At 50.4% G+C, this 23,590-nt stretch overlaps 1 protein-coding gene across 6 annotated transcripts; it reads left to right on the forward strand.

The window, feature by feature from the left end:
• Positions 1-8,870: 8,870 nt before the first annotated feature.
• On the forward strand, positions 8,871-15,263 carry LY6L (lymphocyte antigen 6 family member L). 6 transcript variants are annotated; one of them, XR_008373935.1, is made up of 4 exons: positions 8,871-8,913; positions 10,422-10,870; positions 13,129-14,839; positions 14,946-15,263. XR_008373935.1 is itself a non-coding variant. In XM_053559569.1 (4 exons), the coding sequence occupies exons 1-3, from the start codon at positions 8,881-8,883 to the stop codon at positions 11,081-11,083; spliced, it is 579 nt and encodes a 192-aa protein (XP_053415544.1). In that variant the 5' UTR covers positions 8,871-8,880; the 3' UTR covers positions 11,084-11,103; positions 13,129-15,263. The 6 variants fall into 6 exon arrangements, 5 of the variants coding, with proteins under 5 accessions (XP_053415544.1, XP_053415545.1, XP_053415546.1 ...); XM_053559569.1 differs by adding an exon at positions 10,987-11,103 and having other exon boundaries at positions 13,129-15,263; XM_053559570.1 differs by adding an exon at positions 10,987-11,099 and having other exon boundaries at positions 13,129-15,263.
• Positions 15,264-23,590: the final 8,327 nt, after the last annotated feature.

The following is a 23,590-nucleotide window of genomic DNA, read 5'->3' on the forward strand; positions in this document are numbered from 1 at the left end:
CCTTTACCGGCGGGACTCGAGCTCCCTGGTGAGAGTCGCCTTCAATCTGAAAAGAGAGGAAAGAAAGAAAAAGAAAGATCACCTGTCCTTCAGGTCCCCGTTCGGGCGCCAGCTGCCGCGGACCGCCAGTCGAATGAGTCTCAGTCCGAGGGCTTTCAGGGCGAACGGCTCAGGTTGATTGGAAGGTCAACGCAGGATGGAAAATGACAAACTGCCACACACCAGAAGTGATGAAGAAAGCAGCTGTACTTTACTGATTTTTAGGCATGGTATTTATACATTTTTGACAATGTCTTACAAACCACAAAAGATATTTTTATGACTTGCTGATGCTTACAAAGTTCTTATCAAGTTTTGTAGATGTGAGTAGTCAACCGTCTTTTCTTACACAATGTTTCTGCCCGCAAGGGGGAACAAAGGACTGTTGCTTATCAGCAGTTACTCTTTTACTTCTCTTTATCTATGTTTAAACCTTCTTTCTTTGTAAAACTGCTTTGTTCACATTTTGTATTTTTATATTTTTATATTTGATTATGATTTTTATGTTGTTAGTGAATTGATAGTGAATTATGTATATGTTTTAAGTGTATAGTGAGAAGACTGATGTGTAATAGTACTTATAGAGAAAGCAATTTCATAGAAAACTTATTTCAAAGAGACAGTTTCAAAGGGACATAAGGTAGAGATAAGAGACCGGAGGGAGTGGGTATCTGGTAGGAACATCTTAACTTGTCATTCCTGCATTCTCTTGATACATTGTTTCAATTAACTGACTTTTATGGTGGGAACGTGTTCCCTTGGAGACATTTAGTCTCCATTGTATAGATGAAGTCATGGATTAGTAAGTCATTATGTTTATTCTTAGTTTCTGAGGACATTCAAGCAACAATTAACCATTCAACTCAACAAACAAGTTTCAAACAGGTTTCAGGGTAAAGGTTATTCAGGCCTTTATGCCGCACCTCATGAATTCTTACGTTCACTAAAAGGCATGCTAGGCAACTTATGCGCTGCTGTCGCAGGCCAGGGGGACTGGGGGCAACGCTCCGGGGAGCACTCACCGCCTTACCACAGTTTTTACAACGCGGACAGAGCCATCCCGCCACGGCTTGATGCCGGGGGTGCGGCAAGAAAGTTTGCATCACTGGTTGATAACCTTTGATGAAATGAGAGATGTACAAGTAATGTGACTGTGAGTTACACACAGGCCAGGGCGGGGCTCACACCTGTAATCCCAGCACTCTGGGAGGCCCAGGTGGGTGGATTGCCTAGGCTCAGAAGTTTGAGACCAGCCTGAGCAGGGTTGACCCTGTCTCTAAAAAAATAGCCGGGCATTGTGGTGGGCGCCTGTAGTCTGAGCTATTGGGGAGGCTGAGGCAAGAGGATCACTTGAGCTGAAGAGTTTGAGATTGCTGTGAGCTATGACACTGTGGAACTCTACCCAGGGCGAGAAAAGTGAGACTCTCTTCCTGCCCAAAAAAAGAAATATACAGTAGCTGACTTCAGTGTACCTATTTTATAAGGTTTAATTTGAACTGTAATATCATAGTATTAGGTTTCTTCTGCTCTGTCATACTGGTTAACGTGAAGGTGTATCATTATGAGATTCACTCTACCTTTGAGACATATTTAAAAATGTTTTTAATTTTACAGGCTAATGTTGCAATTGACTAGTATGTAAAATAAATCATTCCTGTGTATAAAGCAGCAAAACATAAAAAAGAAATTCTCATGTGTTTCAATAATTAATTAATTCTTCCGACTTATTACTTTGTATATCGGTACTGTTTCTCTTTTTCCTAATTAGGTTAGCTAGTTGTTTAGCTAGTCACTTTAATTTTTCAGAGAACTGAGGTTTTAATTTATGAATTAGGTCTCGCTTTTTCTTTTTATAATTAAGTTCTGCTTTTATCGCCGTCATTGCATTCCTTGAGCACCCTTCTAGTTGCTTTGTTTTTCTTTTTCCAATTATTTTTTAGTCAGGAATTTAATTTGTAATTGTTGATTTTTTTTCTGTTTGTGCTAAAATCAAAGTTTAGCGCTTTAAAGCTTTTGCTGTGGCGCTGATGATGGAAGAACAACTTGACTGCACATAACATGTTTGTTTAAACTTCACTTGCTTGAGTTTTTAAAAGTCATTTCTGCCTCACTGCTTTCCTGCTTTGTATATTGCTGTCAAGAAGTCTGATATCCACTTATCTTTTTCTTTATATACATTTTTTTTGTTTGTGGGCTCTGAGGATTATTTCCGTATTTTATTTTATTTTTTTATTTTTATTTTGAGACAGAGTCTCAAACTGTCACCCTGGGTAGAGTGCCTTAGCGTCATAGCTCACAGCAACCTCCAACTCTTGGGCTCAAGCTATCTTCCTGCCTCAGTTTTTCTGTTTAGTAAAGACAGGGTCTTGCTTCGCTCAGGCTGGTCTTGAACTCGTGAACTCAGGCAAAACACCCACCTTGGCCCCCCCCCCCAGAGTGCTAGGATTACAGGTGTGAGCCACCTCTCCTGTTGCTGTATCATTTAACCTAGAATTTTTAATAGGATAGAACTCCAGTTATCATGCTTGTCATTTTTCAAGGAACAAGGTGAGTCCTCTGTCTAACCAGGTAGATTCAGATCGTTTTTCCTCTCTTGTTTCCTGGCCTATTTCAGCGCCTCTTATCACAGTTTAAAAATTACAATCACAAATGCATTCTCCCTCAGAGCTGTAACTTAGTCTTTATTTCTAATTTGGTTTTTATATTCTCTTTTCATTTTTTCCAGAATTTGGTCATTTTCATCCCACGGCTTCCTTTTTATTTTCTATTTTTGTTCTGAGTATTGAATTTGTGATGCAAGGGTGTGTTTTTCTTATCTTCGCGTGTTTTACCTCAGGCATTACAGATTTATTCTGCTTCAAAGGTGGTTTTCTGCGAAATTTTCCATCGACAGACAGGCTTTATTCGCGTTTCACTCGGCAGGGTGGTTCTGCGTGGGTGGAGCTGTACTTCCGTGCCGCGCGGAGCTGACCGCGGAGGACGCACCTGCCCCGCGTCCCGGCGCCAGGAGCGCCCCCTCCCGCCGGCACAAGGAAGCGCAGGCAGCAGGCGGTCTGGAGGTGTGGGGTAGACCAGTCCTGCAGGGCTGTGTTTCTGCTTTGTTGCTGCGGCTCTTAATCTGTCCTTCTCACAAGCTTCTCTCTCTTTGCCACCAAGCCTCCAGTGTGCCCTCCGCCCCGCCTACTGTATGCTCCCCACAAAGGGACGCGTTTCCACGTGCCGCCTGCTCCCCAAGCTCTGAGTTTCTTGCTGAATGACCTCGTGTCCTTTTCATCTTATGTATGTTGAGATTGTAAGAAAGGTGACGTTCTGTTGTCCCTCCTTGGTAATCATGTTTCTCTTTCTTACTAGAAAGTATAAATAGATGTGAATATAGGAAGCTTAAATTATCCTAGGGCAACCCAGAATTCGGTGAGGTTTTATTTTTGCTGGGTTTTTTTTTTTTTTTCCTTTTCCTTTTTCTGAGACAGGGCCTTGCTCTGTCACCAAGGCTGGAGTATGGTGATAGGATCACAGCTCACTGCAACCTTAGTCTCCTGGGCTCAGTGATTCTCCTGCCTCAGTCTCCCAAGAAGCTAGGACTACAGGCGTGCACTGTTATACACAAAGCGAGTGGAATAGAGAAACGCCAGCATCCTGAGTCCAAATTAAGCAAGGGTCCTTTACTGATCAGCCGGGCCGAGAGCGGGCTCACACCTCAAAGCCTCTCAACCCCCTAGAAGCAAGGATGGAAACCTTTTATAACGGGCTTTAGCTAGGGGAGGGAGGGGAAGTCTTTAATGCAAGCCAAATTTGACAAGAGCCAACACCTGGTAAGGGGAGTCCTTACAAGGGGAAGCTGGGGTTTTGCTAAACTCTTTCAGCTGAGCTTCCTATCTTAAAGGCGGAGTGTTAAAAGACCTTAGCAAGATGGAGTTGGGGCATAACAGCACCACCATGCCTGGCTAGGTTTTGGGGATTGGGGGAGTTTTTTGGTAGAGACAACAATCTTGCTATTTTGCTTAGACTGGTCTTGAACTTCTCGGCTTCAAACAATCCTCCCACCTCAGCCTCCCAGAGTGCTGAGATTATAGGCTTGAGCCACCATGCCTGGTCCCCAAATATGTTTTTGAATGAACTTCTTCCTTTCTTCTCAAAAGCCAGCTGAGATTTTGGTTGAGATTTTGTGGAATATAGAGATCAATTTTGGGAGAATTTAAATCAACATTATCTTCCAATACATGAACATATCTCTCTATACATTTCTTTATCTTTTTAGACAGTAAATTGTGATCAGAAAACTCTTTAATTTCTTTCTTTTTTTTTTTTTTTTTGAGACAGAGTCTCACTTCGTTGCCCTGGGTAGAGTGCAGTGGCATCACAGCTCACAACAACCTCAAACTCTTGGGCTTAAGCGATTCTTTTGCCTCAGCCTCCCAAGTAGCTGGGACTACAGGTGCCCGCCACAACACCCGGCTATCTTTTGTTGTAGTTGTTGTTGTTTAGCTGGCCCAGGCTGGATTCGAGCCTGATAGACTCAGTGTATGTGGCCGGCACCGTAACCACTGTGCTACAGGCACCAAGCCAAAAACTCTTTAATTTCTTTTGCACATATTGTTACATTTATTCTCAAGTATGTCATGTTTTTGATATTGTAAATCACGTTTTTTTTTTTTATTTTTCATGATGTATTTTCAGATGCCTATTGAGGTAATTGTAGATTCTTCTGGAGTTTTAAGAAATAAAGAAATCTGTGTATGTTTGCCATGTTTCTCATAATGGTTGCATTTTGCAAAACTGTACTGTGACCTCATGACCACGAGTTGGCAGCAGTCCAAACCACCAAACACTTCTGGGAAAACAGAATTAGCATCAAGGCTCAGTTAAGATCTCTAGCAGGTCTGAGATCTCATTTTCCATGGAAAAATGTTCCCATGTGGGACACCACAAGCGTCTCGTGATTTAGAGACTGAAGTTGATCTGTCAAGGTTCTGAGATCCTGCCTCTAAGACGCTGTGTCATCCAGGGCTGTGATTCTAATCACCAAGAAAGTGGCTTGTGCTGCGCCGTTCCGCAGGGAAATCTCTGGAGCTCAGAGGCTCTCTGGGACCACAGACACACGTCTACTAGAGGTCCATACTGGTCCTCTGGCCAGTAAAGAACTTCTTTCTGAGGACAAACTACACTTGGGGTGGAGAGTGTAATGGGGAAGTGGCACAGCAGCTGCACTCACGTGAAGCCCCCGGATGAGGCCCCAGCTGTGTGTATCTTGGGTTTGCCACAGACCCTGTGCCTTAAACATCGGAACGTGCTTCTCATGCTCCTGGAACCAGGTGTGGGCAGAGCTGGTTTGTTCTCAGGCCCAGCTCTGTGCTTGCAGAGGGTGTCTCCGCATGGCCCTCCCTCTGAGGTGGCTCTGTCCTAATCTCAGCTTCTTATCAGGACACCAGATAGGTAGGATTAGGGCACCCTAATGACTTCATCTTACCTTAGTCACCTCTTTAAACATCCTATCTCCAAATACAGTTGCATTCTAAGGCAGGGGAGTGGGGTGGTGAGGGTTTCCACCTGTGGATTTGTGGAGGGACACAGTCCAGCCATAACAAGTAGCCACAGGCGTTCCTCAGTTGCCATGTTTCTGTGTTACTTATTTCCTTTTTCCCTCACTCTTCCTCTACCTTATTATTTTATATAAGAATTGACCATGCCTGTAATCCCAGCACTCTGAGAGGTCAAGGAGGGAGGATCCCTTGAACTCAGGAGTTCAAGACCAGCCTGAGCAAGAGGGAGACCCCATCTCTACTAAAAACAGAAAAATCAGCTGGTGTTGTGGCAAGTGCCAGTAGTTGTGGATACTTGGGAGGGTGGGGCAGGAGGATCTCTTGAGCCCAGGAATTAGAGGATCTGGGAGCTATGACACCACTGCAGTCTAGCCTGGGGGATAGTGACGCTGTGTCTCAAAAATAAATAAACAAATAAATAAATGTTTCCCTGGACGTTGTTGCAACTCCCAAGCTCCCTGGGCATTTCCCACCCTCTTTCCCCATCTGTGGCCTGAAGCTTCCCCAAGCTCCTGGGAAGCCGTCCATGTGCCCCATCTGCATAGGTGCAGACCACAGACGCCCCAGGAAGGGACATCTCTGCTCGGCTTCCAAGCCAAGTGAGCTTTCTTTTCAACATTCTCACTCGGAGCCACAAACTCTTCCAGCATTCTCACTTGGAGCCACAGGGAGGAAGCGGTGCTCTGGGTGTGGGGGCAAAAGACAGCTCAGCGCAGCCGGCCCGGTGTCAACGCAGCACCTCCTGAGCGGCACCTCCCTCGGTCGCCCTCCCAGTAAGCTTGTCTTGCTTCCTCCCAGTGTCCTGCAGGGGGCGGCTCACTTCCTGCAGCTTTCACTGATCTGAAAAATGCTTTATTTTGCCTTCATGTGTGAGGGAAATTTGGCCGGTGGTTTGGTTTCCTGCCCGTGTTTCCGGCTTCCAGGGTTTCTGCAGAGAGGACGCCCGCTCTGCCTGTGGTTCCTAAAGGAACTGCGCTTTCCTCCTGGCTGCGTTCAGGATCTTTCTCCTCTCCTTTAGCTTCAGCACTTTGTGACACCATCAACACGGTTTTCTTCACATATGCACTTCACAGGCTTCCACAGCCTTCTCGAATCTCTGGGTTCGTATCTCATGAGGTTTGGAAAACTGGCTATTATCTATCAAAAACACTGCTCTGCCCTGTCCTCCCCTCTCCTGGACCCCACGTCCCACACTCTGTGTGAGTCTGCTCTGCCCTGTCCTCTCCTCTCCTGGACCCCACATCTTACGGTCTGTGTGTGTCTGCTCTGCCCTGTCCTCTCCTCTCCTGGACCCCACATCTTATGCTCCGTGTGAGTCTGCTCTGCCCTGTCCTCCCCTCTCCTGGACCCCACATCTTACGGTCTGTGTGTGTCTGCTCTGCCCTGTCCTCCCCTCTCCTGGACCCCACATCTTATGCTCCGTGTGAGTCTGCTCTGCCCTGTCCTCCCCTCTCCTGGACTCCACATCTTACGCTCCGTGTGAGTCTGCTCTGCCCTGTCCTCCCCTCTCCTGGACCCCACATCTTATGCTCCGTGTGAGTCTGCTCTGCCCTGTCCTCCCCTCTCCTGGACCCCACATCTTATGCTCCGTGTGAGTCTGCTCTGCCCTGTCCTCCCCTCTCCTGGACCCCACATCTTACGCTCCGTGTGAGTCTGCTCTGCCCTGTCCTCCCCTCTCCTGGACCCCACATCTTATGCTCCGTGTGAGTCTGCTCTGCCCTGTCCTCCCCTCTCCTGGACCCCACATCTAACGCTCTGTGTGAGTCTGCTCTGCCCTGTCCTCGCCTCTCCTGGACCCCACATCTTACGCTCCGTGTGAGTCTGCTCTGCCCTGTCCTCCCCTCTCCTGGACCCCACATCTTACGCTCTGTGTGAGTCTGCTCTGCCCTGTCCTCCCCTCTCCTGGACCCCACATCTTATGCTCCGTGTGAGTCTGCTCTGCCCTGTCCTCCCCACCCCGGAATCCTGACATGCCACGCTCCGTGTGTTTACCCTTGTCTCTGTACTTCAAGTTAGATCATTTCTGTCAATCTGCCTTAAAGTTCTCCAGGCCTTTCTGCTGCTGTATATTTCATCTGCTGTTTAGCTCATGCAGTAAATGTTTTCTCCTCAGAAACATTTAGTAGGGACTTGAGAACAGAAGCCATCTCCTAGGTGGCTGAGAGACAGTTGGATCCCTGCCCCTGTATTCCCCACTACTTGGGAGGCTGAGGCAAGAGAATTGCTTAAGACCAAGAGATTGAGGTTGCTGTGAGCAGTGACGCCATAGCACTCTACCGCAGGCGACATAGTGAGATTCTGTCTCAAAAAAAAAACAAAAAACTGGTCTGTTGCCTAGGATTAAAGTCAGACCAGAAAAGAACAATGTTCATAAACTAAATGCTTTATGAACATTGAACACCCCTGGGGAAGGACCTGTGGGCAGTGCTGGGTCTGTGCTCCTGCAGGCCGCTCTGCCACCAGCTGGACACTGACTCCCCCACCCCTGGAGAAGTGGTAGAGCCTGGGGACTGGGAGGCCTTCATAAGCGTGTGAGCTTGCCTCTCCCGGGCGATTGTGGGCCAGGTGAGCAAACAGCAGAGACAAAGCCCCCTCAGCCTTGCCCCTGGCTCTCAGACACAGACCTGGGGCTCCAGGATGTTTTGAAGACTGTCCTCAAATTGTGGTAATTCTAGAACATTGTACAAAAAAGAAAGATAAGGCCCTGCCTGCCGAGGGGTTGGAGTGATTAGTAACGATCCGGGGGGTGGAGTGATTAGTAACGATCCGTAAAGGACCCTGGAGCACCCGTCCTGCTCACCACAGGCTGACTGTCTGCCCCTTTCCAGTCACCTCAGGGACTATGGTGTTAGGGAAGGGTCATTCACGAAGAAGAGAAATGAGGCTGGGCCCAGAGCACAGGATGCTCGACAAGCCCTGGCCGGAGGGTGCACAGACACCCCCCACCCAGCTGGTCAAGCGTTAGCAGCCCTGGGGAAGGCCAGTTCCTTCTCACAGGCACTGAGACTGTGTCCCAAGCATGTCCCTCTTCACAGTGGCTGCTGGGACATCTGGCGGTCAGCCCAGGCTCAAAGCTTACCACAGGGTCAGTACTGTCCTCTACCCAGGCCACTCTGCTTCCCGCTTTTGTTTTGGTTTGTTTTGTTTTGAGTTACCAATCTTGTCCTAAGTCCACACGAGAGCATTGCATCATGGGTGGAAAATACATAACACAGTGAGTGCATTAGTGCCCATGAGGCTCCCTCCACGCCCACACCCACGACAGTGCCCAGCCCCACCCAGAGGCTGGACCCTCCGCAGGATGAAGGGAGTAGAGGAGGTTGCACCTGGACAGGTAGGGGTCAGGGGGCACAGCCAGTGTGAGGGCATCCCTAGGGCATATACCAGGAAATACAGGGAGCAGGGACAGTCCTGTCGGTTGGGCCACTGGTGAAGTGGAGGGGGAATGACCCCACCTGGCCACACACTCACTCGCACCTCTCTCCCGGCAGCCCTTACCAGGGCCTTGCAGAGCTCTCCAGGGGACATGGGTGGGGGACCGCCTCCCAGCTGCCCATGTCCTCCTTACCCCTCTGTTTTCTTTCTACCCCCTCACCCCCACAAGGCGCCCCCCACCCCAGGGTTGCAAATCCTGCCTGTCCAGACCCTGCCTGATTGTCAAAATTCTCACAGGATGTGATTAAGGCAGGAAGGAAGGAAGAAAAAATGGGCAGAGTCAGGGGAGCTGTGTGACCAGCTGGCCCCCAGGGAAGGGCACCTGGACATGGGGAGGCCCTTGGGAGAAAGCCAGGGGAGACAAGGGCTCTGGAAGGGGCTCAGAGGAGGAAAATGGCGCAGGAGTCCCCCACACTGAACTCAGCCCAGGTCCCCTGGTGAGGACGTGGCAGGACTGATGGTGCCTCCAGTGGGCAGAGGACCATCTCCCCTGTTGTGCTGTCACCAGCCGGGACCTCCACACTGTCTGCCCCCGTGGCCCAGCAAGAACGTAGGGCGGAAGGGAGAGTCTATGGGGACTGCAAGTGAGCCAGGCAGGGGGTCTGATGCTCTGCAGCCAAGGCCTGCACAGAGCGGGGGCAGGGGTGAGGGGTGGATGGGTGCAGCTAGAGAAACTTGAGCCACACCCACAGTGACCAGGACACCAAGGACAGCCAAGGGGTCCAAGAGACTCGCCTGTGGGGAGGAGCAGGGGAAAGGCAGCCCGTGGGATGGACAGTGGTCTGAGTTGTTAGGTTGAGCTGGGGTAGCCCCTTGCAGGGCCCCAGGGACTTGGGTAGCAGCACCAGGCTCAAGCTGCCCTCCCCTCTCCCACCACCCAGGAAGTGGAAGAACACGGTGGGAGCCTGTGGTCTGATGTTAATCAGGTTCCTTCCCCAGACTCTGGCCTGTATGACCCTCCCAAGGACTACTCTTCATTTTGTAAAGAAAATCAGCTGAAGTCTCAGGCACGCCCCCCCTTTTGCAAAGAATAGACACACAGCCCCTTTTGCAAAGAATAGACACACAGCCCCTTTTGCAAAGAATAGACAGAGGCCTCAGGCCAGGACACTCACTACAAAATTCCCTGCTGACCAGTAGAAGGGCACACAGGAGGCAGAGAAAGACCTTCGGACCCTACGCAACTGCTGAGACCTTCACCCCCTAATTTCATGTGACGTGTAGATTTCTCAGGGCTCCAAAGAACGGACCCACCACCACCTGCCCGGCCCTCCTCTCCACCGCCTTTAAACACGGAGGGTCCCAGGCGCGCGCTCAGCATCCTGGCTCCATGAACCTCCATGGCTGAGATTTTGTCTCATTTACTCGGCAGACAGCTCCATCTCTGTCCAAATCTCGCCCGCACAGCAGGTCCCGGTTCTTCCTGCCCCTCGGCGCCCAGGCCCCGCTCTGGCTCCCGCCCTTCCAGGAGCTCCGGGATTTCCGAACTCCAGCCTTCGCGGGCCCCTGAGTCGCGGCGCAAAGCTGGGCGGCCCGGAAAGCCCGTCCCGGAGCTGGGGCGGCCAGTCCCGCCCGGCCCGGCTCCTCCTCGAGCGGCGCAGCTCTGCGGCCAGGTGGAGGGACGCGCGCCGGGGCTGCGGGGACCGGCGGGACAGCTATGGGAGGGAGGCGGCGGCTCTGAGGGTTGAGGGTGAGGACCTGAAAGGGGCGGGATGCTCGGGGCGCGGGGAGGGGCGCTGCGAAGCCGAAGCCGCCGCCCCACTCGGCCGAACCCTTCGGCGTCATGCGGGGGTTCGTCCTAGTCCTGTGGGCTTTCCTGGGGGCTGCGGAGTTTGCCAGTGGACCGATGGCGGCAGGTAAGGGGCAGGCGGGCCGGGGCCCGCAGCCTGCGCGCGCTCGCGGTGGCCCCTGCCTGGGGTCGGGTGTCCGGCTCCGCGGCGCCCCGCTCCACCTGCCCGGTTGCCACCCACAGCTCTGAACCTGAGCTGTTACCACTGCTTCAAAGCAGACAGCTGGGACAAGTGCCGGCCAGCGCGGTGCCTCCCCACAGACGAGGTCTGCGTCTCTAACGAGGTGCTCTTTCTCGTGAGTGAGTCCGGGTTGGGTAGGGCGGCCTGGGGGGGGGGACAGAGTGCCGGCCTGTCTGGGCCACAGCGCTGCGACCTGCTGTGTCCATGGCCGGGGGCCTGGAGGCCGGGGGCCGACCCACCTCCCCCTGGAGCAGCCGGACTGGGAATTGCAGCTTCTCTTTTGCCCCTCCACTTGGAGTGTCACTTTCCCTAGGAACCGACCCGCTGACCGCTCTGAGGAGGGTTGGTCGTGGGAGGGGGTTCGGTTCCCTTGGGGTCCTCAGCGCTGCCGGCCACTCCCCAAGGCCACACACTCACTGGCCACAGCATGGTTCTCAGGCAGTGATGGGGTCCGGTGGGGAGGCGGTGGATCCCTGGAGCCTCGTGTTGGAGGATGCAGTGAGCTACCTACCGTCTGGCCACTGCACTCCAGCCTGGGTGATGGGGTGACACCCCCATCTATAAACAATTTAAAAAATTTTAAAGATTATGAAGTAAAACACTAACATGGTGCCTCAGTGAAACGTCACCACTAGAAATACTCCTGCACAAAAGTACAGGAATGTCCAGAGGGAGCCCCAGGTGCACAGACCAATCTGCTCCGAGAAAATGTGGCTCCAGCTCTCTGGTGGCCTGCCCAGGTGGCAGTGCTGTCTCCTCATAATTCTGAGTGGGTCCATAAAGAAACTTAGAGCCTCTTGTGTCTAAGAGGAAGGTGACTTCCCAGGAACGCTACAGAAAAGGCACGTGTCAAGGCCTGGTCCTGCATTAACAGCAGCAATGGGTCCTACCCTGGCCCACCAGGGAGGGGGCCACCATCCAGTAGGCCTTTGGCTCCAGTTGGCCAGGGTGGGGGCTGCTGTTCTTTTCCACCTTTACCATTTCAAAGTGGGGTTTTCTCATGTGGCAGGGAGGCCCCAGTGTCCCTGCTGTGACAGCCCTGCCCACCCTCCTATTTTTATAATTGAGAGGAACAAATTCATTCACGGGGTGGGGGGGTGGGGAAGGTGGAGATTTGACACTGGCTGAATATTGTTCACAGTTTTCCCTCAATTTTGTTTTTCTTTAGCATTATTCCCTTTATCTTCGGCTCCACCCAAGTTTTCTCTGGGCCAGGAAGGTACTGTAATTGTGGCCTCTCCATGCCAGGAGTGGGAGGCATCAAGGGCTCCCTCCTGGGGCCAGGACAGCTCCTAAACTTGGAGAGCTGCACCCCCTAGGGAGGGGTGAGGTGGGCCTCACAGCTCAGGGCTGGGACTCCCATGTTCTCTGCTGAGGAAGCCCAAATCCTGCGTCTTGAGCAGTGTTCTTTTTGGCCTGTGACATGGTGCAATACAATGTAATATGACACATTATAGTGTAATATGAAATAATACATCACGTAATGTAATGCAACATGTATTGCAACGTCATATTATACAATATACTGCAATGTCATATAGTATAACACAACATAATATATTGCAACCAATATAATACATTGCAACATAATATAACAATGTAATTCCATGTAACAAAATATAACACAACAAACTATATGACAGCACAATAAACGAAGGTGATTCCACCCACAGTGGTCTTTTATCTATGGTTTCGGCTTTGAGTGTTTTGCTTCCCTTCCAAAGTTTGATAACTGCCCAGGCTGGATTCGAATGACAGAGCTCAAGCAATCCTCCCGCCTCAGCCTCTGGCTAGCTGGGACTCCAGGGAGCTCAGAGCCCAGGGCCGGGCACCCAGCAGGTGCTCTGTGCTCGCTAGACCCTTTCCACTCTGCATCAGCCATCTCCTCATGACTCTCTCCCTGGCCTGGCAGGGGTGTGGCCCCAGGGCCAGCCCCTGAGTCTGCAGTGGCTGTGCCCTGCCTCTGCAGCCTCTCCTGGGAAAGCACAGCAGAAGGTGCTCTCCAGGGCCAGGCAGGGCCAGATCCCACTTCTAGTTCCGGTCCTCACTGCCTGCATGGAAAGCACCTTCGTGCCTCTCCCAGTGACCCTAGATCCCTTCTTCCGTGGCCTCTGGGGCCACCTGCCATCTCCTCTTTTCTGCAGGATCCAATGTGAGAGTTATGCTCAGCAAGCGCTGTGCTCGCAGATGTCCCACCAGCAACAGGAGGATTCAGTGGTCGCCAGGACCCAGTGTGGAAGGCTTAATCACCAGACGCTGCTGTTCCGGGAACCTCTGCAACAGGGCACCGCCCACACAGGCAGGGCTGTGGGCCCAGCCAAGGGGGCTACTGCTCCACGTGGGCCTCGGCCTCCTCTGGACCATGTTGTGAGGAGCCTCACTGTGCATCCCTCCACCCTGCCAGTCCATCCTGTCCCCTGCCTCCAGGACACTGGAGTAGAGGGAAACTCCCTACCTGCCCCTCCCTGCTGGAGCGCCTTTGCTCCAGGGATAATGGGGATAATGGGCACTCTGGTCTGGCAACGGCTCTGCATGTGAGGCTCCTTGCCCTGAGCACACAGTCCAGGGCCCTGGAAGGACAGAAGAGCCAGGATGAGGTCTTGCCATCTCTGGCCTCCTCTGCCCTAGGGCCCAGGCAGGATGACTGTGTGCCCCCCCTCCCCCAGGCACTGGCACTGTGACATTTACTCCTCCCAGAGATAATAAACGATGTGCTCTTATGTCCCTTGGCACCTGCTCCTCAGCATGCCCGTTTGCCCCCCAGGCTCTCAGCATGGCCTCTGAACTGGCCAGATCTGGACAAAACCTTCCAACTGGGCTACAACCACACCAAGGACCTGGTTGTCCCTGTGTCCTGGGCACAGACCTGCTCAGATCTAAGATCCCTGAAGGGTGCTGAATAGAGGTGGGAGGGCCCCAGGAGCAGGGTCTGCAGCATGTTGGGGTTCGAGGACCTGTCTGGGTGGCCACTGTGGGGGGTAGGAGGTGAGACCTGATGGTTGGAGCCTGGCCCAGAGAGGGTGGGCATTGGAAAGCCTGCCTTCAAGTGAGGGCAGAGGGGAGATACAGAGTGGGTGGTTGAGCTGGACACACCAGGACATCCAAGGATATCCTGGGGCGTGCTGGGAGATCCCTCTGCCCAGGGATGAGGTAGGGGGTGTCATTCCCAGGCAGTGGAGCCCCCAGGACATAGGACAGCACTGAGTTCATAGCCTGCTCCCCATCCCAGGCCTCACTCCTGCCCTTCCTGTCTGCACACCTGCCTCCCCAACCCCTGCTCTAGGTTGTAACCTGCCCCCCATGCACATGTGTCCTGACTACCCTAGGGACCTAGGAGGGTGCAGCATGAACTGGGTGTTGGCTCTCCTGTCTCCAGCAGGCCACAGGGCTAGCAAGGTCTCTCCAGACAAGAGTCCCCGAGTGACCAGGTAGGACAGGATCTTCCTCCCCTGACCTTTCTTGCTGAATATCAACCCATCTGCTCCCCTCACTGACCAGTCAGGACAAGTCCCTGGAATGGGTTCCTGGTACATTGGGACATCAGGAATCTCTGAATCCCCAAGCCCTGGCAGCCAGCCAGGCCGGTGCTGAGGGGAGATTATCAGGGCTTGGCCTGAAGCCCCCTGTATTCTGCACAGGTTCTGCACAGTGACCTGTCCATGGTGAGGGCATCCCTCCTCTGAACAAGAGCCCCAGGAGTTTAGGTGCCTTGGGCAACTGCTCAGCTGAAATCAGAAACTTGGCTGAATACATGGATTTTTTTTAATAAATTGATTTTTTTTGAAAGAAAGATGAAGATGAATGCCCAAATGAATTCTCCAGAAATTAACGAGGAAGGCCTTCTTGAATAAATAGGTAAATGCTTAGTGAGTGCTGCAGCCGGAAACAGTGGCTACAGAGGGCATCAAGGGTGTGGAGGGAAGGTGGCGCCTGCCCACCACAAGGACCTTTCTGAATGCAGGGTCACCATGCAATCTCTCCAGGACACCGGGGCCCTTCATCTGTTACCTGAGTGACCCAAGCAACATATAGCATGTGGGTGTGGAACTGGTCAAATGTGGGTCTGAGCCTCCGGCAGGGCAGGGCAGGGCAGGGGGAAGGCCCTGGGAACAGGCTGGGAGAATAGGGCAACTAAGGAAAAATAAAACCATTTATCTGGCTGCAAAGCCCCGATCAGTGGTTCTCAACCTTCCTAATGCCGCAGCCCTTTAATACAATTCGCGACCCACAGGTTGAGAACCACTGACCCCTATTTTTCTATATCCTAGGAATAATGCAAATAAAGTTTATTTTATTTATCCTGTAATTGTATGAAATTCACTCTTTGTGCTGTAAAGTTCTGTGAGTTTCGGCAAATATTTAGTGCCCTGTCCCCCCACTACTGTATCTCATGGAATAGTTTCACTGCTTTGTGAAAATCCCCTGAGCCTCCCTATCCATCCCTTCTCCCCCAGTCCCAGGCCACTTTACTGCCAACACAGCCTTGCACCTTCCAGAGTGCTGTCTGGTTGGGATCACACAGCACATGGCTGTGTCAGACAGGCTTCTCTCGTTTAGTGACAGACATGTAAGGTTTCTCCATGTCTTTTCATGGCGTGACAGCTCATTTCCTCTTACCCTTCAATAAATATTCCATGGTCTGGATGGACACCATTTGTTTATCTACTCACCTACTAAAGGACATCCTAGCTGCTTCCAAATCCTGGCAGCTGTGCATAAAGCTGCTGTTAATCCTGTGTGCATGTGAGTGGACATAAGTTCTCTGTCCCTCTGGGTAAACGCTGGGGAGCATGGCCGCCAGGCCAGACAACAGGCCCACACTTGGCGGTCCAGGAGACTTCTGAACTGTCCTCCAGAGTGGCCATGCTGTTCTGCATTCCTGCTGGAATAGACAGGTCCCCTTGCTGCCTCCTCACCAGAAACTGACACTGTCAGTGCTCTGAATTCAGACCTTTAAAACCTTACTCAATGAAAAAAAAAAAAACCTTACTTGATATTGTCTCACTGTTGTTTCAACTCTGACTTCCCAAGTGACAGGGGGCTCGGGCCCTGGGCTTACTTTCTGTCTGTCATCTTCTTTGGCGAGATGTCCCATCAGATGTCCCAATGGATCCTTTGATCCATTTTTTGACTGGTTGTTTGTTTTCTTTTTTTTGCAGTTTTTTTTTTGGCTGGGGCTGGGTTTGAACCCGCCACCTCTGGCACATGGGGCTGGCGCCCTACTCCTTTGAGCCACAGGCGCCACCCCTGTTTGTTTTCTTATTATTGAATTTTAGTATTTGATAAAGGACTGTTATACTTTGCATAATAATCCTTTATTAAATGTGTGTTTTTGAAATATTTCTCCCAGTCTGTAGCTTATCTTTGCATCCCCTTAACTGTGTCTTTCACAGAGCAGAAGTTTTTGATTTTAATAAGGTCCAATGTATCGATCTTTTCTTTCATGGATGATGTTTTTGGGATTATATCTAAAAACCCATCACCCGACCCAAGGTCACATAGATTTTCTCCAGCATTTTCTTCTAGGAGTTTAAAGTTTTGCATTTCATATTTAGGCCTATGATACTTTTTAGATGATATGATACTTGTTAAAAGTGGAAGGTCTGTATCTAGGCTAAATGTTTGTTTTACATGTAGATTTCCAATTATAATGGACCGTTTTAAACAGAGTGTCTTTCTCCTAATCATCTGCTTCTTCATCAAGGATCAGTTGACCGCACTCATCCACGTCTGTGTCTGAACTCTCTGTTCTGTTCCACCTGTTGATTCTCTTGCCGGTGTAATGCTTGGTGACTGTGACTCTGTAGTGAGTCTTGAGCTGGGCAGTGCGAGTCCTCCACTTCTGTTCCTGTGTGGGCTGTGCTGGTGTTTCATGTCCCCAGCAGCATCTAGCTTCAGCAATTCACTGGGAGCACACAGGACTCAGCATACAGCATATAGCAGACTCATGCTACAATTTGTCACCGCATGACACAGCCCAGGCAGCAGGGGTAAAGTCCAGAGGAAGCCAGCACAAGCTCCAGCCGCCCCCCGCCCATGGACTTGCAGGACACACTCAGTCCCCAGGCACAGGTCATAGCCACACATGTGAAGCACTGTGGACACCAGGTCACTGAAGACTGTGACAGGTTTGTGCTGGGAGCTAGTCCCACAGTCGCCCTCTGCCTCCTGGGTCAGAATTCTAGCTTTCTAAACAATACCAGGTGTTGGCGGTGCCTGTGGCTCAAAGGGGTAGGGCGCTGGCCCCATATGCTGGAGGTGGTGGGTTCAAACCCAGCCTAGGCCAAAAATGGCAAAAAAAAAAAAAAAGAAAACCAATACCAGGTGTTCCATGGAAAGCACGTTGCTTGCCTCAGCCCCATAGGCACAATGAGTCACTTTTATTAGTTGGCATGGTGGGAATTCTCCAAATCCACATTCCTAATGCCCAATGCCAGCCAAAAGCCAACTGTGAGCAGGGCTTTTCAGAGGTAACAGAGAGGCCTACCCTGTGAACTTTTTTCTTTTACTGTTGTGCCCTGCGGGATCCCCCACATAAATCACCCAGAGACCAAGTCTGCTGCAAAAGCAAGAGGTTGTTTATTTACAAGCTCAAGCTAGGGCTCCCCGGTCCTGGTGCAGCAGGAGAGCAGAGAAGCCCGGAAAAAGGAGGGAGGTTTTAAGGGTACAGAAAAGAACAAAGGGAGGGGGTGTGAGGTGAGCTGATATAGGGGGAGCTAGGGGACCGAGCAATGTCCTTGGCTGTCTGGAGAGTGTTTGTTATCGCTTGGAGCAGACGTTGTGTAAGAGCGAGGATCATGGGGCAAGGATGGGGGTCAGGGGAGGGAGCAGGTTGCCTAACGCCTTTGGTGTGCAGCTACAAATGAAGGCTGGGGGACAAGATGAAGTTAGTTTTAACAAAATGGAGTTAACTTGGTTCTGACATTACCTTTTCTTTTCTTTTTTTTTTGAGACAGAGTCTCACTTGTCACCCTTGGTAGGGTGCGGTAGCATCACAGCTCACAACAACCTCGAACTCTTGGGCTCAAGCGATTCTCTTGTCTCAGCCTCCCGAGTAGCTGCGACTAGAGGTGTCCGCCACAATGCCCGGCTATTTCTAGAAATGGGGTCTCGCTCTTGCTCAGACTGGTCTCAAACCTGTGAGCTCAGGAAATCTACCTGCCTCGGCCTCCCAGAGTGTTGGGATTATAGGCATGAGCCACCACACCCGGCTCTTTTACCTTTTCATATAAACTTTAAAATCAATTTCCCAGTATCTACAAAATTCCTTGTTACAGTTTCGATAGGATTGTATTGACTCTGCAAATGGAGTTGGGAAGAATTGACGTCACGACATTGAATCTTCCGATCTGTGAACATGGGCTATCTCTCCATTCACTTTGATCTTCTTTAATTCCTTTGATCAGAGTTTTGTTGTTTTCCACGCAGAGATCCTTTATTAGATTTATACTAAGTATTTCCTTTCCTTTTCTTACTGGGGGGGGGCGTTGTAAATGTCACTGGATTCCACACTTCGAGTTCACTCATTACTGCTGAAACACAGGGAAGCAGATGACTTCTGTATGTTGATTTCACACCTACAATCTTGTGATACTCCTTTACTCCCTCCAGGAGTTTTGTTGTTTATTCTTTGAGAATTGTCCTTTTTTACATTCACTGCTAGGAAATGCAGACCTTGATGTGAGACCCACCCCGGCAGGGATGCCCAGCTTTGTGGTGTCCAAGCTCACACCAGCCCATCCCTGCCCCACCTCCTCCATAGCCATGTTCCTGATTCTCGAACTTTGCACAACCTCAACTCTGTAGCTACAAAGTGGACGCGGTGACTCAGCTTTCACAGTTTCTCTATTCTTGACGTGTGTGGATTGGTGCTGTGTGCCAGACTCTGCCTGTCCTCTCCCCACCTCAAGTCCCGACTGCACCCTCAGAGTGTGGCCAGCTGCCCACACTGCCCTCGGGGGACCAGGCTTTCAGGAGAAATCCAGAGAGCAGCCTGGCAGGGCCCTAAGATTCTGAGGAAGGGAGCTTGCCTCTCCAGTCAGAGGAGTTGTGATCTCAGAGGGTAAAACCACTGACTTTTCTCTCTACACTGTCCTACCTTAGGACTCCAAGGTGGTCACGGGGGGAAGTGTGAGCACGGTGGCATAACGAGACAGAGCTGTCTGATCAGATGCCTGAAGGAGGAATCCCAGGTGACTGTTCAGACCACAGAGGCTTCGGGAAGTGAAGGATTCGGTGCCAATCCCAACATGTGCCAACAACCCCCCGGACTCGTTCTGGAGCTGAGCAGATGGGGATTTCACCATGAACAGCATAGACCATGGGAACTAAACAGCAGGATCCACCTCCACCAAGGTCTCGCACTGGCTGCTGGGCACCCACACATCGCAAAGGCTTTAACAGCTGAGTTGACGTGGGGCCCACAGCCCACGGCAGGTGGCTCTGTCCTTGCAGCAGAATCCCAACCAGAATGATCGCCTGCAAATACAAAAATAACAGCGTTCTCCATGGTTTTGGATAAGACACAGTCTTGCACCATCACACGACATATGAAGTGTCCAAGACACAGTCCCAAGTTATTTTTTATACAAAAGATCAGGAAAATGGCAGTCAACAGATACCAATGCAGGGGAGACACCAAAGTTGAAATTATCAGAAAACAGCAGTTTTAAGGCAATTACAAAAATTCTCCAAAATGTAAGGTTAAACATTCTCAAATGGAAAGATACGAAGTTGCATCAAGAAAGTAGAACATAGGAAGAGTAACCAAATGGAGATTGTAGAACTGAAAAATGTGATACAAAAGTAAAATACTCTCTGTCAGGGATCAATAGCAGAATGGGGAGGAGAAAGGAAAGAATCAGCAGAGAATAATGAGGGTAGATCATAGCAAGCATCCAATTTAACCACACGAAGAAAAGATACTGATCCAAAAGTGAGCAAAGCCTCAGGAATAACACCAAAAAGCCCAACATTGGTAAAATTGCCGTCCCACATGGAGGGACAGAGAGGGCAGCATGCACAACATATTTGAAGAAATAATGGCTGATGATTTTACTATTCTTGTAAAAGACATAAACCTAAAGCCCACAGATTCAGGAAGCTCAGTGAACCCAGAACGGGGTAGTTAAACAAGTGCACACACAAATGTTATGACCCAAGTGCTAGAAGGCAGTGGTGTTGTCACAAGCCAAGGTCCTCACTCTGCGAGGGAAGAGACTCAAAGGATGCAATGGGGAAGGAAATGTGGAATGTCGTGGGCAGTGGAAAGAGGTAAGGGTAAGAAAATGTAGAACTATGTATTTAAACAACAAACCCAAATGACAAGACGTTCTACATAACAGCCCTTTCTCTTCAAAAGTCTCAAGGCCAGGCGGAGCCTGTGGCTCAGTCAGTAAGGCGCCGGCCCCATATACGGAGGGTGGCGGGTTCAAACCCGGCCCCGGCCTAACTGCAACCAAAAAATAGCCAGGCGTTACGGCGGGCGCCTGTAGTCCCAGCTACTTGGGAGGCTGAGGCAAGAGAATCGCTTAAGCCCAGGAGTTGGAGGTTGCTGTGAGCTGTGTGAGGCCACAGCACTCTACCGAGGGCCATAAAGTGAGACCCTGTCTCTAAAAAAAAGTCTCAAGGCCATGAAAAAAGCCAAGACTAATGCTCTGTTCTAGATCAAAGCAGACTGAACGCATTGGACAACCAGGGAAGCTGAGGTCTAGGGCTGGAGTTTGGATACAAGGAGGTTGTCATGGGACAGCTGCTGAATTTGAACAAGGTCTGGAGATTCCATGTCACTGCGGGGTCAGTGCTGATTCCGTGGTTTTGACCACTGGACTATACTCGTGGGAAATGTCAAGATTCAGAAAATCTGTGTGGAGGGTATAGAATCATTCTCGTGCTTCTTTGCAACTTTTTTGTAAAGATGAAATTATTGAAAATGAAAAGTTAAAAATGAACCCCCAGCAGGACGGAGCCCATACGCTTCCTTCCTTACTCTTCTCTGGGCGATTTTCCCCAGCTGCCGCCCAAACATTTCAAGAACTGGTGTTTTCCTCATGCATACCTCCCCTAGGGTTTGTTTTTTTTTTTTTTTTTTTTTTGTAGAGACAGAGTTTCACTTTATGGCCCTCGGTAGAGTGCCATGGCATCACACAGCTCACAGCAACCTCCAACTCCTGGGCTTAAGCGATTCTCTTGCCTCAGCCTCCCAAGCAGCTGGGACTACAGGCACCCGCCACAACGCCCGGCTATTTTTTGGTTGCAGTTCGGCCGGGGCTGGGTTTGAACCCACCACCCTCGGTATATGGGGCCGGCGCCTTACCAACTGAGCCACAGGCGCCGCCCTCCTCCCCTAGGTTTTAAACAAATACATGTAAGATGCTCTTTTCAAAGAATGTATTCACATGAAATGTGTTTTTTTTAATTTTTACATGTGAAAATATTATCTTTATCTTTTTTGTTATTAATTTCTGACTTAATTAAGCCTGAGAATATGGCCCTGTGATAGGAAATAAAGAAGCCCTTTGATATGATATAATATATCCCTATATATTAGAGAAATGCAAATCAAAACCACCCTGAGATATCATCTAACCCCAGCGAGAATGGCCCACATCACAAAATCTTAAAACTGCAGATGCTGGCGCAGATGTGGAGAGAAGGGAACACTTTTACACTGCTGGTGGGACTGCAAACTAGTACAACCTTTCTGGAAGGAAGTATGGAGAAACCTCAAAGCACTCAAGCTAGACCTCCCATTTGATCCTGCAATCCCATTACTGGGCATCTACCCAGAAGGAAAAAAATCCTTTTATCATAAGGACACTTGTACTAGACTGTTTATTGCAGCTCAATTTACAATCACCAAAATGTGGAAACAGCCTAAATGCCCACCAACTCAGGAATGGATTAACAAGCTATGGTATATGTATACCATGGAATACTATTCAGCTATTAAAAAAAATGGAGACTTTACATCCTTCGTATTAATCTGGATGGAAGTGGAAGACATTATTCTTAGTAAAGCATCACAAGAATGGAGAAGCATGAATCCTATGTACTCAATTTTGATATGAAGACAATTAATGACAATTATGGTTATGGGGGGGAAGGAAAAGCAGCGAGAGGGAAGGAGGGAGAGGGGTGGGGCCTTGGTGTGTGCCACACCTTCTGGGGGCAAGACATGATTGCAAGAGGGACTTTACCTAACAAATGCAATCAGCGTAACCTGGCTTATTGTACCCTCAATGAATCCCCAACAATAAAAAAAAAAAAAGAAGCCCTTTGAGCAATGATAAAATCTGGACACTTTGAACAAAGCCAAAGTCCTGGAAGGTCTTGTTCGTGTTTCGGGTGACCACCTGCATGTGCGGAGGGGATGGTTTCCTCCCTTCACAGAGCCAGAGCCTGAGGGAGCCCACGGGGCCAGTGCATTTCATTGAGCACGAAGTTGATAAAACACACTGTCCTCTCCAAGTTTCTCAGCCTTCACCCTTCCCTCCCCCTCAGGAGCCCAGGGATTTCCAAGTCTCCCTCAACCTTTGTGGCCCCTGAGCCAGGAAACAAAGCCGACCCCCTGCTCCCACTCCCAGAGTGCAGGGCCCAGGCCTTGTCCCCCCACCGCCCCATCTGCAGTGTGGCCAAGCTGAGGCGGAGGCTGAGGCTGGGGGGGGAGGGCCAGCAGGGGGAACACCAGGTCCCTTCCCCCGGGCCTGACAGCTGCCTCCTCCCTGGGCCCCAGAGGCTGCCAACCTAAAACCCCCAGGAAGACTCCACATACAGCATACAGGTGTCACCTTCTAAGTGGCGGTCATACTGAAAATTACAACAGGCAGTGGGGGACTTAATGGTTCCAAACAGGTGCGAAGGAGCGCAGCCCTCACTGGGATGGCGAGTCCTCGGGATGAGCGTAGGGAGGGAGGCTCCTGGGGCAGGATGAGGAGGATGGGGTGGGGGAACAGTTGGACTATCCCCCTTCCATCCCCACCTCTCAAGAGCCCTTTTATAGCCCAGCTGGGTGGTACTGCCCCCTGCACAGAGAAGAAGAGCCTGTACGCTGAGACAGTCCGGGTGGCAGTGGAGAAAGAGTTTAATATCGCAGACAGGCAAGTGAGGAGACAGGGGGAATTTCTCAAATCTGTCTCCCTGAGAGTTTGGACCAGGGCTTATTAAGGGTTATTTGATGGCAGGGGCTAGGGAATCAGTATTGCTGATTGGTTGGGTTCAGGGTGGAATCATAGGGTATAGAAATTGTCTTCTTGTGCTGAGTTAGTTTCTGGGTGAGGATCATAAAACCAGTTGAGACAGTTCCTCAATACAGGACGTTGGTCTAATTGGGTCAGCTGATCCCTAAAATGCAGGGCCTGGAAGATACCTCAAAAGCCTTAGGTCCATGTGAGCAATTTACAAAGTTAAGAATCTTTATGACCATCAGCTATGTAACCCTTAAGTAGTAATTTTTTTTTTTTTTCTGTAGAGACAGAGTCTTACTTTATGGCCCTCGGTAGAGTGCCATGGCATCACACAGCTCACAGCAACCTCCAAATCCTGGGCTTAAGTGATTCTCTTGCCTCAGCCTCCCGAGTAGCTGGGACTACAGGCGCCCGCCACAAC

This window comes from Nycticebus coucang, chromosome 13 (assembly GCF_027406575.1).
Source record: "Nycticebus coucang isolate mNycCou1 chromosome 13, mNycCou1.pri, whole genome shotgun sequence".
Classification (NCBI taxonomy): domain Eukaryota; kingdom Metazoa; phylum Chordata; class Mammalia; order Primates; family Lorisidae; genus Nycticebus; species Nycticebus coucang.

Bases quoted from the DNA above. Each gene is read 5' to 3' on its own strand.
- LY6L (XM_053559568.1), top strand. From the start codon at position 8,881: ATGAAGGGAGTAGAGGAGGTTGCACCTGGACAG. The intron at 8,914-10,421 runs GTAGGGGTCAGG...TCGCCCGCACAG, and splicing joins AGGAGGTTGCACCTGGACAG to CAGGTCCCGGTTCTTCCTGC. The intron at 10,871-13,128 runs GTAAGGGGCAGG...TCTTTTCTGCAG, and splicing joins CAGTGGACCGATGGCGGCAG to GATCCAATGTGAGAGTTATG.